This window comes from Strongyloides ratti (assembly GCF_001040885.1).
Source record: "Strongyloides ratti genome assembly S_ratti_ED321, chromosome : 1".
In the NCBI taxonomy this organism is placed as follows: domain Eukaryota; kingdom Metazoa; phylum Nematoda; class Chromadorea; order Rhabditida; family Strongyloididae; genus Strongyloides; species Strongyloides ratti.
The window spans coordinates 9,885,957-9,901,435 of NC_037307.1; the positions used below are offsets into that span (position 1 = coordinate 9,885,957).

The window sequence follows — 15,479 nt, forward strand, 5'->3', positions numbered from 1 at the left end:
GATAAAAATTGTCTTTGTTTCAATGATAGTTTCATTAACTTTTGCAAGGTTGCTGACATTATGTCTAGAAAAAAAAAACTAATGTTATTTTTTTTTCATTTTTAATTTATTATGTCAAAAGAAAATTGTACTTTTATTTAATGAAATTATTTATAAAAGATATAATCTAACATTGATAATCATAAAAATTTAATTAGATATACTTAACGAAAATACGTATCCAATTTTAATATATTTTTTAAAAAAAAAAAAGATAAAAGCTTTATAAAAACAAAAATATCATAAAAAATAAAAAAAAAACTTCATTAATGATATGAAAGTTTTTTAAGTTTCCTTCCTTTAAAAAATATATATATTTTAAACATCATCACGTTCTAGTCAATTCGACTTTTTTTGTTTATCTTTTAATAAATTGATACGTTCAATACGATGAATTATAGATGGATGAGAGTGATGGAAACTTGCATATAAAGGATCATTGACAGGTAATGATAGGTTATCTTTTCCAAGTTTTATTAATGAACTACACAATAAATCACCATAACCAAGATTAAATGAGTACTCATCAGCTTGGAATTCCATTTTACGGGTATACCATGTCATTAAAAATTCTACTAATTCATTGTATGGAGCTGTTATAAATTGGAAAACAACTATTAAACCTATTATTGTTGGTTGAGTTGAAAAACCAAAAGCATCATATATAGCTTTCCAGCGATAAAAATATGCAAATACAAAGAAAAGAAGGAAAAGATTAAGTTCCATAACTATTAAATTAATTACTGTATGCATTAATGCCCAATGTCCAAGTTCATGTCCAAGGACAGCAACAACCTCATCATTTGTCATACCCTTATCTTTCCTGTCCTCATTCTCTTTAAGAGTTTCTTCCTCTTCAGTATCCTTTTTAGTCTTATCCTCTGCTAATATTGCTTTTAATTTTTCATTCTCTTCAGCTGATAATAATGTATCAAAAAGGACAATTCTTTTATTTTTCCAAAATCCATACATATAAGCATTAGAGTGAGATGATCTTTTAGAACCTTGAACAACATACAATTTTGTTAATGGATAACTAACACTTTTAGCTAAATTTTCTATTTTAGTTTTTAATTCACCATCAGGAAGTGGTGTATATTTATCAAAAAGTGGAGCAATAAATTCAGGATAAATAGTCATTAATAAGAAAACAATAATTGAAACAAATATCCATGCATAAACAAACAAATAATCACCACTATTCTCTACAATCCATATAACAGCAGCTATAACAGGAATCATGATAACAAGACCAACAACAAGACCCTTAATTTTATCTTTAACAAAGAAAGGTAATGTTTGTTTGTTAAAACCATGCTTTTGTTCAATGATAAAAGTATCATAATAAGAAAATGGAAGTCCTGTAACAAAAGTTACTAATGAATTGACAGTTTGAAAGGTTAATGATTGTGACATCTCTCCAGTGAGACCAAATTTTTCGTTGATTGTCGCTGAAATGTTCCACATTAATGGAAGAACTTCATACCATAAAATTAAACAATTTATAACATGAGTAAACATTGATTGTACAAAACCAAACCGATGTTTATCTAATTTATAAAGACGTGCTTTATCATACTCTGATTCTTCCATTATTTTTTCAGCATTTTTGGGTCTTTTTTCAGTTAATAAATGGACACGATATTGTCTCCATGACAGGTATGTTTCCCAGAGGTACATTAACCATTGGAATGCAAAAATTCCATAGAATAGTGACTGCGACATTTAAATTCCCCTATGTCTAAAAAATATTTAAAAAAGATAAAAAAAAATAATATGTAAGCTTTAAAAAAAGTGACAAGAAAGGAATACACTTTTTTTAGTAATTAAATAATTAAAAAATTTCTCAATAATTGAAAAACAATATACTTTTATATGAACGAAGTACCAAGAGAGATATCCTAACAAGAACGTTATGTAAAAAAATTGTTATAATCTATTATTTCTCATTTGATAAGAAAAAAAAATGAATAATAAGGTTATTATATTATTTATGCATAAAATATTACAATTATATAATACAAAAATTTGAAAAAAAAAATTTATAATATTATGTATTCGATTGTTTGTATGAGGATGTGTTGGCTATTTTCATTCCACATAATGCACATATTCCTTTTTGATAACTACAATCCTGACAATAATATGCACCCTCACGATGAGTTGGTTTTTTACAAATTTTACATTTTTTGAAAGATTCCTTGTTATTTGGTTTAAATTTATCTTTGGGTAGTAAAGGCCTACTTCCAATGGTAGTTAAACTCGATGGTTTTCTACTATTTGGAAGTTTTTTAGCTGAAGGTAATTGTCTTAATTTGGAAGTACATTTTTCACAAACCATTATATGTAGATATATAAATCTATAAATACAAATATTTTATTAAAACTTTTATCAGAATCTTCTAATAATATTAAATACAACTACTTTTGTGTCAATTGGAGTAGTGTTAGTTTGTAGTTGAAGTTACTACTTTAATCATAAAAATCATAACTGAATAAGTTTATATTTAAAGATTATCATTTTTATAATTTTTTTCTTGCTACACTTCAAAAGTACGACGAAATTTGTGTTAATATTGTTTAAACGAGATGTAATACTTTTCTGAAAATTGTTTTAAACCCGGTTGTGTTACAATATACAGAAAGCTAACAAGCTGTGTTTAACCTTTATTTCATATACAAAACTTATTAGAAGTATGTATACTTTTTCTATTTTGTATACACTTTATAAGTTGTATATTCTGTACAGAAAGAATACAAATAATAAGATCCAGTTGGATCTTATGTAGAATTACAAATTAAAGACTTCACTAACGTAGATAAATGTTTTTTTAAAAATTTAAAATGATTTAATATAAAATAATTTAGTTGTTATAATTATTTAATTGTATGAACACTGTTAATTTTTAATTGTTCCTTTTCTTATAAAATGTAATCACCAAAATAAAATATTAATTAAATAATTTTTTGAAATCAAAAAAAAAGATAATAAATTTTAAAATTTAAGCATTAATAAATTAAAAAAAACATTTTAATTAAGTTTAAATAAATGAATCATTAGGCAAATAAAGTTTTTTTTTTGAGATTTTGATTTAAAAATCAATCCTTTTGAACAAATATAATTTCTTTAAATTAATTAATTAATAATCAACTACCTTTATTTGGAATATTTTTTTAACTATATACAGGATACGTACAATTTATATACACCTTGTAAACTTTCTGTATATCATACAAATACAATCAGTATTTATCCCGTAAATTTCTTGTATACATTTTGTATATTGCGTACGGCTTCAAACCGGGGTATATTATAAGTTTGAAAAAGCGATAATTTGTTTTAACATACAACCTTCTTAATGTAGCTTAAATGTCATACTAATTAAAGATTGATACTATTCAAGCAATTTGCATTTTAAAAGTTTTCAAGGGAATGATGCTTAAAGATGTACCAAACAGTTTGATATGATATTTTTTGCTTCTGTGATTTTCATTATATGTATATAAAGCTGATTTTTCTCTTTTTGTTTACCTTTTAATTTGTTTGTTTTTTCTCTACTATAATACTATTTTACGTTAATTATGGAGCCGTACTATAGTAGTAATTCTATGAATCCTCCGATGTCCTTGGAAAATGTAACTTCTCCAGTTGATGTTTTACCAGTTCAGCAGGTCCGTGTAAAACCAGTAGGAAGATGTAAAAATCCAAAGACTTCTTTGTCATTTCCTCAATTGGTAGGATTAATATTAATAAACACTACAACAAAAGCTTTGGCTGTCAGTGAAATTTATGACATAGTCTCTGATATATTTCCTTGTTATAATGATTCATCATCTACATGGAAAAATTCTATCAGACACAATTTGTCAACTAAAGATTGGTTTGAAAAGATTCCCCAAAGGCAATCGGATACAAGATTACGTCAAAGTTGTATATGGGGTTTTAAATCACTTACATGTATAAGAGCTATCTTGGAAAGAGCCAAAAATACAGCTAGAAAGAGTTCTGAAAATATTATTAGACACATGAGAAGACCTGAAGATTTTGATAAATTCATCAGTGGAGAGTTAATGATAATACCAAAATATTGTGGAAGTTACAGATTAAATCAAAGTATTCCTATTGAGTATCATTACAAAGAGTTTTATAGTGAAGATCTTGGAGGTATTAAAAACTTTGACAAAGTTAACAATAGATTTCACTATAAGGATAGACACTCTGATTATTATTCTACCCCGTCAACTAGTTATTGTAATGATTTGGAAAGAAATAATTTTTGTAATTATGTGGAAGATCAAAACAGAGTACCTAGAAAATCAGGAACCAAAAGGAAGCATGTAAATGTGGTAGACAGTAAAATTGAAGTGCAAGAGGAACCAACCATTAAAAAGTTATATTGTTATACTGACTATATTGTTCAACCAAACAACTTTATTCCCCATCATGGAGAGCATGTTAATATAGGAAGTTATTATCCATATGCAATGGATCAACAAGGACAAAAGTATAGTCAGTACGAACAAATTTACAATACTTCTATGGGTCAGTATTTACCTTTTGATGCTTATCAACAGGACTTACCTTTAATTTCACCACCAAATTCTCCTGAATCAGATTATACAGGATGGTTTATACACTGAGAATAAAAAGATGACGATATTGTATTTTATTTTTTCTAGAATAAATGACTATTTTTTATTTTCTTTATTTTTTTAAATGTTTTAACGACTATAAAAACAATAAACAAAAATTTAATAAATAGGTAATTCTAATAATAGTAACTTCTAAAAAACAACATTGTTTTAAAAAATTAATAGTAACAATTAATTGAAAAAAATTCTTCTTATCTGTATTCCATGGACCATTAAAAAACTGAAAAAAATTGTCAATCACTGTAGAACAAATTTCCATACTTACCTATGATAATAAAATTAAAAATTACTTTTTTATCTGAAAACATAAAATATAATTAATCGTGAATAAAATGTTTAAAAATTTACATTAAAATAAAAAATAAACAGACAAATGAACTTTTATTGTTCATTGAAAAATCTGAAAAAGTAATAATTAGACAATATAAGAAAATTATTAAACATACAAAAAACAGTGTTTTTATATAGAAATCATTGTATAAAAACTAAAATTTTATATCTGAAAAAAGAAATGATATAAAATAAAAATAATGTATATAAAATTACCGAAATAATAATATTTTAAAATATATTATAAATTAATGTTATATTTGAATCTGAAATAAGAAATATTTTAAGAAGAAACCAAAAAAACAAAATTAATTAGAGAGTTTTCAAAACTAACTTTTTTAGATTTCACAAAAGAATCTTAACTTTAAAATTGTGTATAAGATAAATAAAAATAATTTATTAAAAGACTAAAAAATTAATATTTTTACAAATTGAAACTACTATCAGCTTGATTTTAAAGAAACATATAGAAAAAAGTGGAGTACATGACATTAAAGATTCAGAAAAAAATCCAGTATTTTAAGGTATCTGTAAAATTTGAAGTTAATTAAAAAATTTAAAGGATGTTTTATATTTCAAAGATATAACCTTATATAAGAAAATTTTATTAGATTTTTTTTCGATAAAAAATTCCATTTTCCTTAATCAAATCAGAACTTTTTTCATTAAGCTCTATCAAGTTATTCAAAAATTTTATTAGTAAAAATTTATACATATTTATATATACACAATAAAAAATTAATCAGATTGGTAATTTTTATATCCTAGGCATCTTGCCATAAGGACTTATTCTACTAATTTCCGATCCATCCAATGACAACGGAAGGTTTCTAACAGTATCCCTTTGTGTACTCGTAGCACCTTGGAAGAAAATATCTTTTGAATTATTTAAGTTGTTAAAGTTGTATTCACATTCATCGGTATCATCACCTGCACCATGCATTTTAAAAAACAAGTTGTCATAAGAATTTTTGTCTGAAAAAAAATCCTTGGTATGATTAAATCTTGCTCCACTTATTGGTGAAAAATTCTGTGTTTTTGGACATGGTTGATTTCTCCTTTTAAGCGTTGGGTATTCAGGCCCATTAGAAGTTTTCAATATAGGTGCACTTAGTTTATTGCTTGGAAACAAAGGAATTTGCGAAACATCATACTTAGGTTTTGGTTTGCTCTAGAAAAAAAAGACATAATTAGTAAAAAACTATAATTAAACCTACTTTAACGGCGTCACTTTCCCTTCTACGTTTCAAAGAAAATGAGTCTGTTCTGTTGTCTTCAGAAGAATGGTTCTTCATAGCTTGACGATGTTGAGACATACTCTGAAGTTTTTTCAATTTTTCTTCAAGTCTTCTTTCATTGTCTTTGTGACGGATCATTGATTTCTCTACTCCATCAAGTTTTTCCTTTAGAATAACCATTTCTTCTTCCTTTTTTTTCAATATCCCAAATTTATCCTTTGTTAACTTCATAAGTTGAGTATACTTGTTCTTCATCTCCTCTTTTTCTTTAACATTTGATTTTAATATGTTAGTAGCTTTCTTACACTACAAAAAAAATTAATTAAATTTAAAATATTTTTTTTATAACTTACTCTTCCAACCATAAGTTTCATATTATAATCCTGATGATAGTTTTGAAATGATCTTATCTTATCAATTTTTTTTTTAAATACCTCCATTAATTCCTCCGGGTCTTTAAAGAAAAACAACTTTTCTTTTGTCATATTATCACTAATCTTTTCTACCCTTGATTTTTTCTTACATGTCAAACAATTGATATCATCTAACTTTATATCTTAAAAAATTTATCACTACATTATTTATTTTTTTTAATGAAAACTTACCTTTACCCAAACAATTCAAACAAAAAATGTGAGAACAATCCGTTAGATAAAGAGATCTTTCACATGAATCTGATGAACAAAAATTGCACCTCAACCAGAATAGACCACCTGATATCATTCTTAAAAAAATATGGTTAATTAATTTAAAAAAAAAACAAAAAAGATTTAATAACAATAATGATAGAAAATATGAATATAAGGTATTAATCAAAATTTATATTTGGTTAACTGAAATACAACAAATGGTGTTCATATTTATATAAGAAAAAAATTGTAATGAAAAATAAATAAATACATAATCCCTTTGTTCTTTCATTTTTTTGGTGATATTTTTTGATAACATTTTTTAATATGTCATCTTTATGAGAAAAAATTCTTAAACCTATTGTTATTTTTTTTATTATAATATTCTTTAGAACAAAATAAAATTTTAAGGAAAAAGAATAAATTTAAAGATAGTTTTTAAAAGTTCCATCAATATAAACCAATAGAAATACTATTTTAAAGCCAAGATAAGAAAGTTTAAAAAAAGTATAGTACTATAGTTACTCAATTTCTGTTTTTAAGAATCACTATTTGTGCTGTTCTTATAGTTAATTAAGTATTTTTGTAGAAAGACACGCCTCCAATAATTGTATAAGTGAATTTAATTCAATTTGACTGTGTATTTGTACATTGATTGGAATGTGAAATTTTATTATAAAATTTCATGTTATATTTGATCTTATTGACTATTTTATGAAAACAATAGTGAAAAAAATTATCCATATGATGTTTTTTATTAATAAGTTTCTATAAGAAATACTTATAATGTATTCGAGTGAAAAATGAGATTTATTTGGTAGATACATTAGAACAATAATATCTAAAAAGACTAAAACGCATTGAAGTTTTTTTATTTTTTCTGTTTAACTTTTTATTTATTTATAGCAATTACAATCACTAATTTTTTTAGTTATGTATATTTGATTGTAATAATTTTTTTATTTTGGTAAAAATATAACTTTTTAAGATAAAAAGATTAAAATAGTTATTTTTAAATTTATCTTATTTTTATCATATTCATAAGACTTTCTACTGCAATATTTTAGAAGAAAATATTTTTATGTTTAAAATTTTTCTAGGTTGAAATAGTTGTTGATTATTTAAAATATCTCATCTTCATTATTTGTAGAAATAAAATGTGAAATTATATAAAATTTATTATCCAGTAATGAAATTGTTTACTTCTTTAATATAATACTATTTATGATAATTAATTTTATTGTAAATATATCAAGTTTGATAGTTTATAGTTATATTGTGAAAAATTTATGAATAATTTCTTGATGTTTCATTTTTATTCACATTAAAATTAATTTTTATTTCACTTAGTATATTAATATAATTAATTTTATAATGATATGAAATAAATATGAGATAAATGGCATAATTTATTTCAAACATCAACAATTTAATAAATTTTAATTAAAAAATTTTTTTATTTTATCAAGGTAGATTTTATAATTTTTATAGTTCATTTTCCTGGAAACTTTTATAGACTAAAAAAAAAGATAGCTCATATAAAATCACTTTAGAAAAAAAAATGGAACTATTTATTTTAGTATTCAAATGTTATCTTAAAATAAAAAACATTAAATTATAAAATATTAAAAATAATTTTTGTTTTTAAAATTAAAGTAAGCTATAGTTTTTTTCTTTAAATCTAATCTTTTCTGGTACAAGGAAAATAAATAGAAATTTTTTTTTTCACTTTTAAATTAGAAAAAAAAAACATCTATTGTCCTTTTTGTATTGTATATATATTTCCTTTCCTAATTAATAATAAATGACAATTATTACTATTTTTTTTACTTTAATTGTTAAATGACGTGTATAATGGATATATGTAAATTATTTTGAAAATAGGAAATGGATTATAGAAAGCATTTATGATATATATGTCACTTTTTTTTTCATTTGAAAAAATACACTTAAAAAAGTTTTTACGTAATTTTACAGTTATATTTTTGAAAATTTTTTTTTTTACTAAACTTAATGTATATTCAAAATTTATTTTTTACAAAATTAATTTTTAATAAACTTTTTATTATAAGTTTATATCTATAAAAATGATAAATTTTTTAATATATAGGTATATATTAGGAAATTTAATATAGAAAAAGGTATATAATATTTTTAATATGGTATTACAAATTTTTTTAAGTCCTGTTATTAATAATAAAAACACAGATTTCTATGATTATTAATATTATTTCAATGTAATTATTAATAAAAATATCTATTTATTATAAATAATTATTTGTATATGTTTTTAAGAATGCATTTTAAAAAGAAGATTAAATATTAGAGAAAATATATTAAAAAAAAATATTTTGATTGAATAATCATAGTTAAAGGTATGTATTAATTATTATCAAGAATATTAAATTATTTTTTTTACCTATATAAGAATATTTAAATATTTATTTTTTTAAAATTTATTATTTTAATAAAAGAAAAGATATAATTTAATATAAATTTACTTTTTTTTATTTTTTAAATAATTTTAAAAAAAAAATATATACATTTTAAAATTGTTTTCTTTTTATATAAAAAAAAGTTAAGATATAAGTAAAAGATATATTTGATTAATATATTTATCTGGGTTAATATTAAAGTAGAATAAAATAGCCATTGTCCAGGAGACAACCTTTCAATTGTACAAACATATAAAAATCCATATATGCATAAGGGTTTTGTTGGCATGGAGATTGATTAAGTACCACAAATGTATATAACACTTTTATCAGCTAACTTTTTCTTTCTTTTAAAGCACCTGTTCTTTTGTCTAAATATATCACTTATGTCCCTGTCTATCATGTATATATATATATATAATATTTTATCTTTACCTTTAATGCCCCCCAGAAAGGTGGTATATATATATATAGAAAATGCGAAATAAACTTTATTCAACAATTTGGAATACACTTTTCTATTTTTCCATAACCAAAATTTTTATTTAATATTTTTTTATTTAAAAAAGGTAAAAATATAATATTATTAAAACTACCTTTTAACATTTAGTTCATATGAATTTATTTATATTATAAAATAAGAATCTCTTAATAAAGGTTAAAATTGTATATAATGTATAGAAAAAGATTTCTAACAAAATTTTGTTTCTTTATCATTTCCTTCCTGTTTATCTATAGAATGAGAGAGAGTATACTATTATAAACTAATATTTAAAAATTTTTATTCTTAAAAAAAAAATGAAAAGGTATTTTCTGATATTTTAAATTTCTTTTAACATAAAGTTTAGAGACAACTCTTTTTTTTATTATTTAAATTTCTTTGAAATGTATTAATTTTTAAAAATTTATTTTATATATCCAAAAGTTAACTTTTTATGTAACTAAATTCCTTTTAAATATATACGATAATAATATAAACTATACATTTGAAAATTGATATTTATTTATTACATTTTAATATATATATATATATATATGTATTTTTATTTTGCCATATAATTTTTATCATTTTATTTTTATGTGAATATTTCAAAGGTAATGTTATACTATATATACATATCTGTTGATAATTTATATGTACATTGAAGTTTTTAATGTTAAGTAGATATATTTTATATAATATTAATATTATGAGTAGTTAATGATATTGATGTATATATGATTAAGTAAAAAAAATTTAATAAAAAAATTTATTAAAAATTTATAACTTTTATATTATTAATTAAAATATTTATTATAATTATTTTTGGATAAAGTAATATTTTAGGTATGTCAGAGGATGTTGACAGTCATATTAAGGATAAATATGAATTACATAAACGATTAGGTAAAGGAGCATATGGTATTGTATGGAAAGCAACTGATCTTCGTACTAAAGAAACTGTAGCATTAAAAAAAATTTTTGATGCTTTCCGTAATCAAACTGATGCACAGAGAACATTTAGAGAAGTTATGTTTTTACAAGAATTTGGTAGACATCCAAATGTTGTTAAACTTTTTAATATTTTAAAAGCTGATAATAATAAGTATGTTTTGTCTATAATAATATTAATAATAATTTATTATTATAAAAATTTATTTTTTTTTTAGAGATATTTATCTTGTCTTTGAATTTATGGAAGCTGATTTACATAATGTAATTAAAAAAGGAACTATATTAAAAGATATTCATAAACAATATATTATGTGTCAATTATTTAGAGCAATTAGATTTTTACATTCTGGTAATGTATTACATCGTGACTTGAAACCAAGTAATGTTTTATTAGATGCTGATTGTAGAATTAAATTGGCAGATTTTGGTTTAGCAAGATCATTATCTCAATTAGAAGAATATCCAGAAGGTAATAATATGCCTGAGTTAACAGAATATGTTGCAACACGATGGTATAGATCACCAGAAATTTTATTAGCAGCTAAAAGATATACTAAAGGTGTTGATATTTGGTCATTAGGATGTATATTAGGTGAAATGTTATATGGAAAAGCCTTATTTCCAGGAACCTCAACAATAAATCAAATAGAAAGAATTATGAATACAATACCAAAACCATCAAAAAGTGATATTGATAGTATTGGATCACATTATGCAGCATCAGTTCTTGAAAAAATGCCCCAAAAACCTAGAAAACCATTAGATTCATTATTTGTTAATTGTGATCCAAATGCCATAGATTTAGTTTATAGAATATTATCATTTGCTCCACATAAAAGATTAACTGTTGAACAGTGCCTTGTCCATCCATATGTTTTACAATTTCATAATCCATATGATGAACCGGCTTTAAATTATGATGTTACATTACCACTTCCAGGTAAATTTATAATATATATATATATATATAATTTTTTTTCTAGATCATATTCAATTAACTATTGATGATTATCGTAACAAATTATATGAATTAATTGATATAAATAAAACTGATACTCATAAAATAAGTCATGATAATTTATCAATAAAAACAAATCAAAAAAATAGTAATTCACCACCAAAAGATAATGTAAAGAAAGGTGTAATAATTAATGGTAGAAAATATTCAGATTCAAATAAAGATAATCTATATAATTATGATGTTTATAATAACAATAATAATAAAATAAGACCTAAAACAATGGCATATTCACAAAGTTATAATACAAATATTTTTCAACCAAATAAAATACATGATGATAAAAATTATTATAAAAGTTATCAAGATATTAGTAAGTATGAAAATAATACAAATAATACTATAAATGATGGATTAATTAATGGTTATAATAATTATAGTCAATCAAATAATTCAATATTATATAATAATGGTAGTAATTATAAAATTAATAAATATCAATATAATAATAATGGAAAAAATAGACAAATATATAGTAATGGTATAGAGGATAGAAAAAATATTTGGACTTGTGATGATAATGAGGCAGAAAGAAGAAAATTAGAATTATTAAAAGCTTATCAAAATATTAATTTAGGTAAAAAAGTTAATAATCATGGTTTTAAGCATAATATTATGTATGATAATAATAAAAATTCAACATCTAATAATGGTAGGATTGGACAAAATTTAGTTAATGGTTATAAGGGACAAATTTATTATGGTAAAACAATTCAATCTTCAGAAAAACAGGCACCAATTGCACAGGCAGAATGTTCTGATACTGATTTTGATACAAATAGATCAGGAAATAATTATAATAGTTATGGTAAAGATGAAACCACACCAAAAGCTTCTTATTATAATGATATGTCAGGAAAATCTAAAGGAAGTAATAAAAGTAATGAAAGTATTATTCATAAAAAATTTAGTAAATTAGGTTATGCTATGGAAAAAATGATAAGAGGTTAGTTTATTAAATAACAAGAAAAAAAAAACTTTATTTTTATTAAATTTAATAATATATATATATATTTTTTTTTTTTTAAAGAAAGAGCTCATTCAGCTGAACCCCGAAGTAATCAGGCATTAAAAGGAAACAATAAAGTAGTTATACAAAATAATAGTAATAATATGGAGGGACAACATTATAGTAATAATACAAAAAAGAATCCTTCAAATTTTTTCCATCACCTTCGTGGACCTGGAAAAGATCCGGGTATGAAGTATCAAGGTCAAAAGAATATACCAAACAACAGTACTACACCAATGATGATGGGAATAGAAAAAAACACCATATCATCAAAAGGAATGTACAATATAGTGGGGAACAACCTGAAAGAAATGACGTAATATTTAGGAAAGAATTTCAATTTGATGATAAAATCATTGAAATGAAAGTTAAGGTAACTGTTAAAATGTTAAAAAATTGATCTATCTTTTTGACAATTCTAATGCTGGTCTCAACAAAAAAAAAAAAATAGACGAAAGAAAAATGAAGAAATAACAGAAAAATTAAGACTAATAAAATAAGATATTTTATTAAAAGTTTTTTATATTTTTATTTTATGTTTTTTTTTGTTGATAATTTTTTTTTGCATATATAAACAAATAAACTTATACTATAAAATCCTTTATTACAGTATCATATATTTCTTTTTTTGTTGTAATAATATATATTTGATAAAAAAAATTATATTTTAAAATATAAAATTTTTAATCTCACTCTTCAAAAAATAATTAATCATTCTCTTTTATTTTTCATGGTTTTTGTGATAATCTTTTATATTAAGATGTAAACTTTGACATATAATTCTTAATGATATTATCTTTACCTCAAATCTTTCTTTTAATACTTTTTCTTTTATCTCTTATCAGGATAAATGAATTTGTCTATCTTTTCCTTTTAATAGATATATTTATAAATATGTATATATTTAAGAGATTTATATAAATGTGTAAAGGCAAACTTTTTTGTTTTAAAAATAAAACACAAATAGGAGAAACTTTCTACATGTCATTTTCACTATCTAAGACAATTGATCCCATGTGGATTAGAAACTTTATATTATGGAGGAAGTTATGGTTGTTGTAGGATGATTCAAAAACCGACAAAGAGATTGTTACATCTTTATAAGATTATTTCTAGTTAATAGGTTGTTGGAGAAATTGTGTTATGTTGTCCTTAGTTATGGATTCAAAATTTAATGTGTCTATATTTCATTTAATATTTTTATCTTTTAAAGATACTTAACAAAATGAAAAGTATGTGATATATACTTGAAAGAAGGAGGAGAATCAAAGATATTTTTAATTTTTTAAAAATATTTTAATATGTTTTTAAATTTTTTTAGTATTATAAAGATAGCATTATAATTGAAAAAAAAAGTATTAAATAAGGCGATAAAAAAGGAGTTAATGTTTTGTTAAAAAAAAAAGATAAAATTGACAATTAAGATGATGGAATATAGTTAGTGATAAGTCATTTATAGTTAAATTTTATTTATTTATTTTAACTATTAACTAAATTTGATATATATAAATTTATAGATATGTATAAATATTTTAGGTGTATAAAATTTAGATATAAAAAGAAAATAAGTTAATTTTCTTTTCATTATCCTAATGATTTTTTAATTTATTTTTATTAAAGTTAATATAAATGGAGGAAAAAGATATGATTATTTGAATGTGTCATGAAATTTTCATCTTTATTTCTCTATTAATTAAATAAAACATTTTATATATATTAAGATGGGGAGAAGATAAATTAATATGATTAAAAAGCAATAAAATAAAGTATTTTTGTGTATATTTTAATGATTATAATTAGTTAAATATCTAATTATCATATCAAAACATTTTTATATCATCTAATTGACCTCTGTTAACTGAATATGATATATATTATATATGTGTTTCATTTAATTTACTTTATAATTATATTTTAATAAAATATTTAATATAATTTTTATCTTTATCTTTTTTTTTTAAATATATATTAAAAAACAATGAAAACATAAAAATAGATTTTTAGTATATTTTTGTTATATAAAGATATGTCAACGAGACAGTCACAACTTTTTAAAATTTTTAAGTTATATGGTATTTAGGAAAGATAAATCTGGTAATAAGCTGACAAGTCATTGTCTCCAAGTTAAGTATTACTATATACTATTGTGAAAAATGATGTATTATAAAGTTAAGATTAAAATCAAAATATGAGATAATTCATGTCTCAGCAAGTTGGGGACAAAAAGCCATAAAGGGATCCATTGAAATATGTATATATATATATATTGTTGTACTAAAAGTTTTTATATATTTTATAAAATAAAATTTGAATGAATTAGAAATAAAATCACAAAATAAATAATTTGATTTTTTATAATATTGTTGTTGAAAAATAGTTATTTATTAATTTTTTTTTTTAATTTAAAAGATGAAAAAAAAAAGATATTTATAGTTATATCATTGGTGGTCATTAGAATTTCTTCTAACATATGTATATTTATATATATATAAATAAAGATGAATAGAATTACAGATATATTAATAAAAAAAAAAAACAAAACCCATCTATATCTAAATTGGGTGGTAGGAGGAGGTTGGGTTTTGTTAATAGGAAATTGCACCAATAATAGAAAGATATGTTTATGTGATAGGAAGAGATGACAAGGGTGTGGAGAATTAGTATTTTGTCAACGAACTTCACTTCTATTC

At 22.0% G+C, this 15,479-nt stretch overlaps 5 protein-coding genes across 5 annotated transcripts; 2 read left to right on the forward strand and 3 right to left on the reverse strand.

Annotated features, from left to right (window-relative positions):
- Positions 1-378: 378 nt before the first annotated feature.
- Positions 379-1,764, reverse strand: SRAE_1000306300 (CAAX prenyl protease 1 homolog; the record flags this gene model as incomplete). Its single annotated transcript, XM_024650211.1, has 1 exon — positions 379-1,764. The coding sequence occupies one exon, from the start codon at positions 1,762-1,764 to the stop codon at positions 379-381; it is 1,386 nt and encodes a 461-aa protein (XP_024504011.1).
- A 325-nt stretch (positions 1,765-2,089) lies between these two features.
- Positions 2,090-2,380, reverse strand: SRAE_1000306400 (Cysteine-rich PDZ-binding protein; the record flags this gene model as incomplete). The annotated part of the gene is made up of 1 exon (XM_024650212.1): positions 2,090-2,380. One exon carries the CDS (start codon positions 2,378-2,380, stop codon positions 2,090-2,092), a length of 291 nt encoding a protein of 96 aa, XP_024504012.1.
- Positions 2,381-3,621: 1,241 nt separating this feature from the next.
- Positions 3,622-4,680, forward strand: SRAE_1000306500 (DOMINA protein; the record flags this gene model as incomplete). The annotated part of the gene is made up of 1 exon (XM_024650213.1): positions 3,622-4,680. The coding sequence occupies one exon, from the start codon at positions 3,622-3,624 to the stop codon at positions 4,678-4,680; it is 1,059 nt and encodes a 352-aa protein (XP_024504013.1).
- Positions 4,681-5,779: 1,099 nt separating this feature from the next.
- On the reverse strand, positions 5,780-6,983 carry SRAE_1000306600 (Zinc finger, RING-type domain and Zinc finger, RING/FYVE/PHD-type domain-containing protein; the record flags this gene model as incomplete). Its single annotated transcript, XM_024650214.1, has 4 exons — positions 5,780-6,193; positions 6,240-6,566; positions 6,614-6,816; positions 6,866-6,983. 4 exons carry the CDS (start codon positions 6,981-6,983, stop codon positions 5,780-5,782), a joined length of 1,062 nt encoding a protein of 353 aa, XP_024504014.1.
- A 3,670-nt stretch (positions 6,984-10,653) lies between these two features.
- On the forward strand, positions 10,654-13,109 carry SRAE_1000306700 (Mitogen-activated protein kinase 15; the record flags this gene model as incomplete). The annotated part of the gene is made up of 4 exons (XM_024650215.1): positions 10,654-10,910; positions 10,975-11,699; positions 11,743-12,723; positions 12,808-13,109. 4 exons carry the CDS (start codon positions 10,654-10,656, stop codon positions 13,107-13,109), a joined length of 2,265 nt encoding a protein of 754 aa, XP_024504015.1.
- Between the last annotated feature and the right edge of the window lie 2,370 nt (positions 13,110-15,479).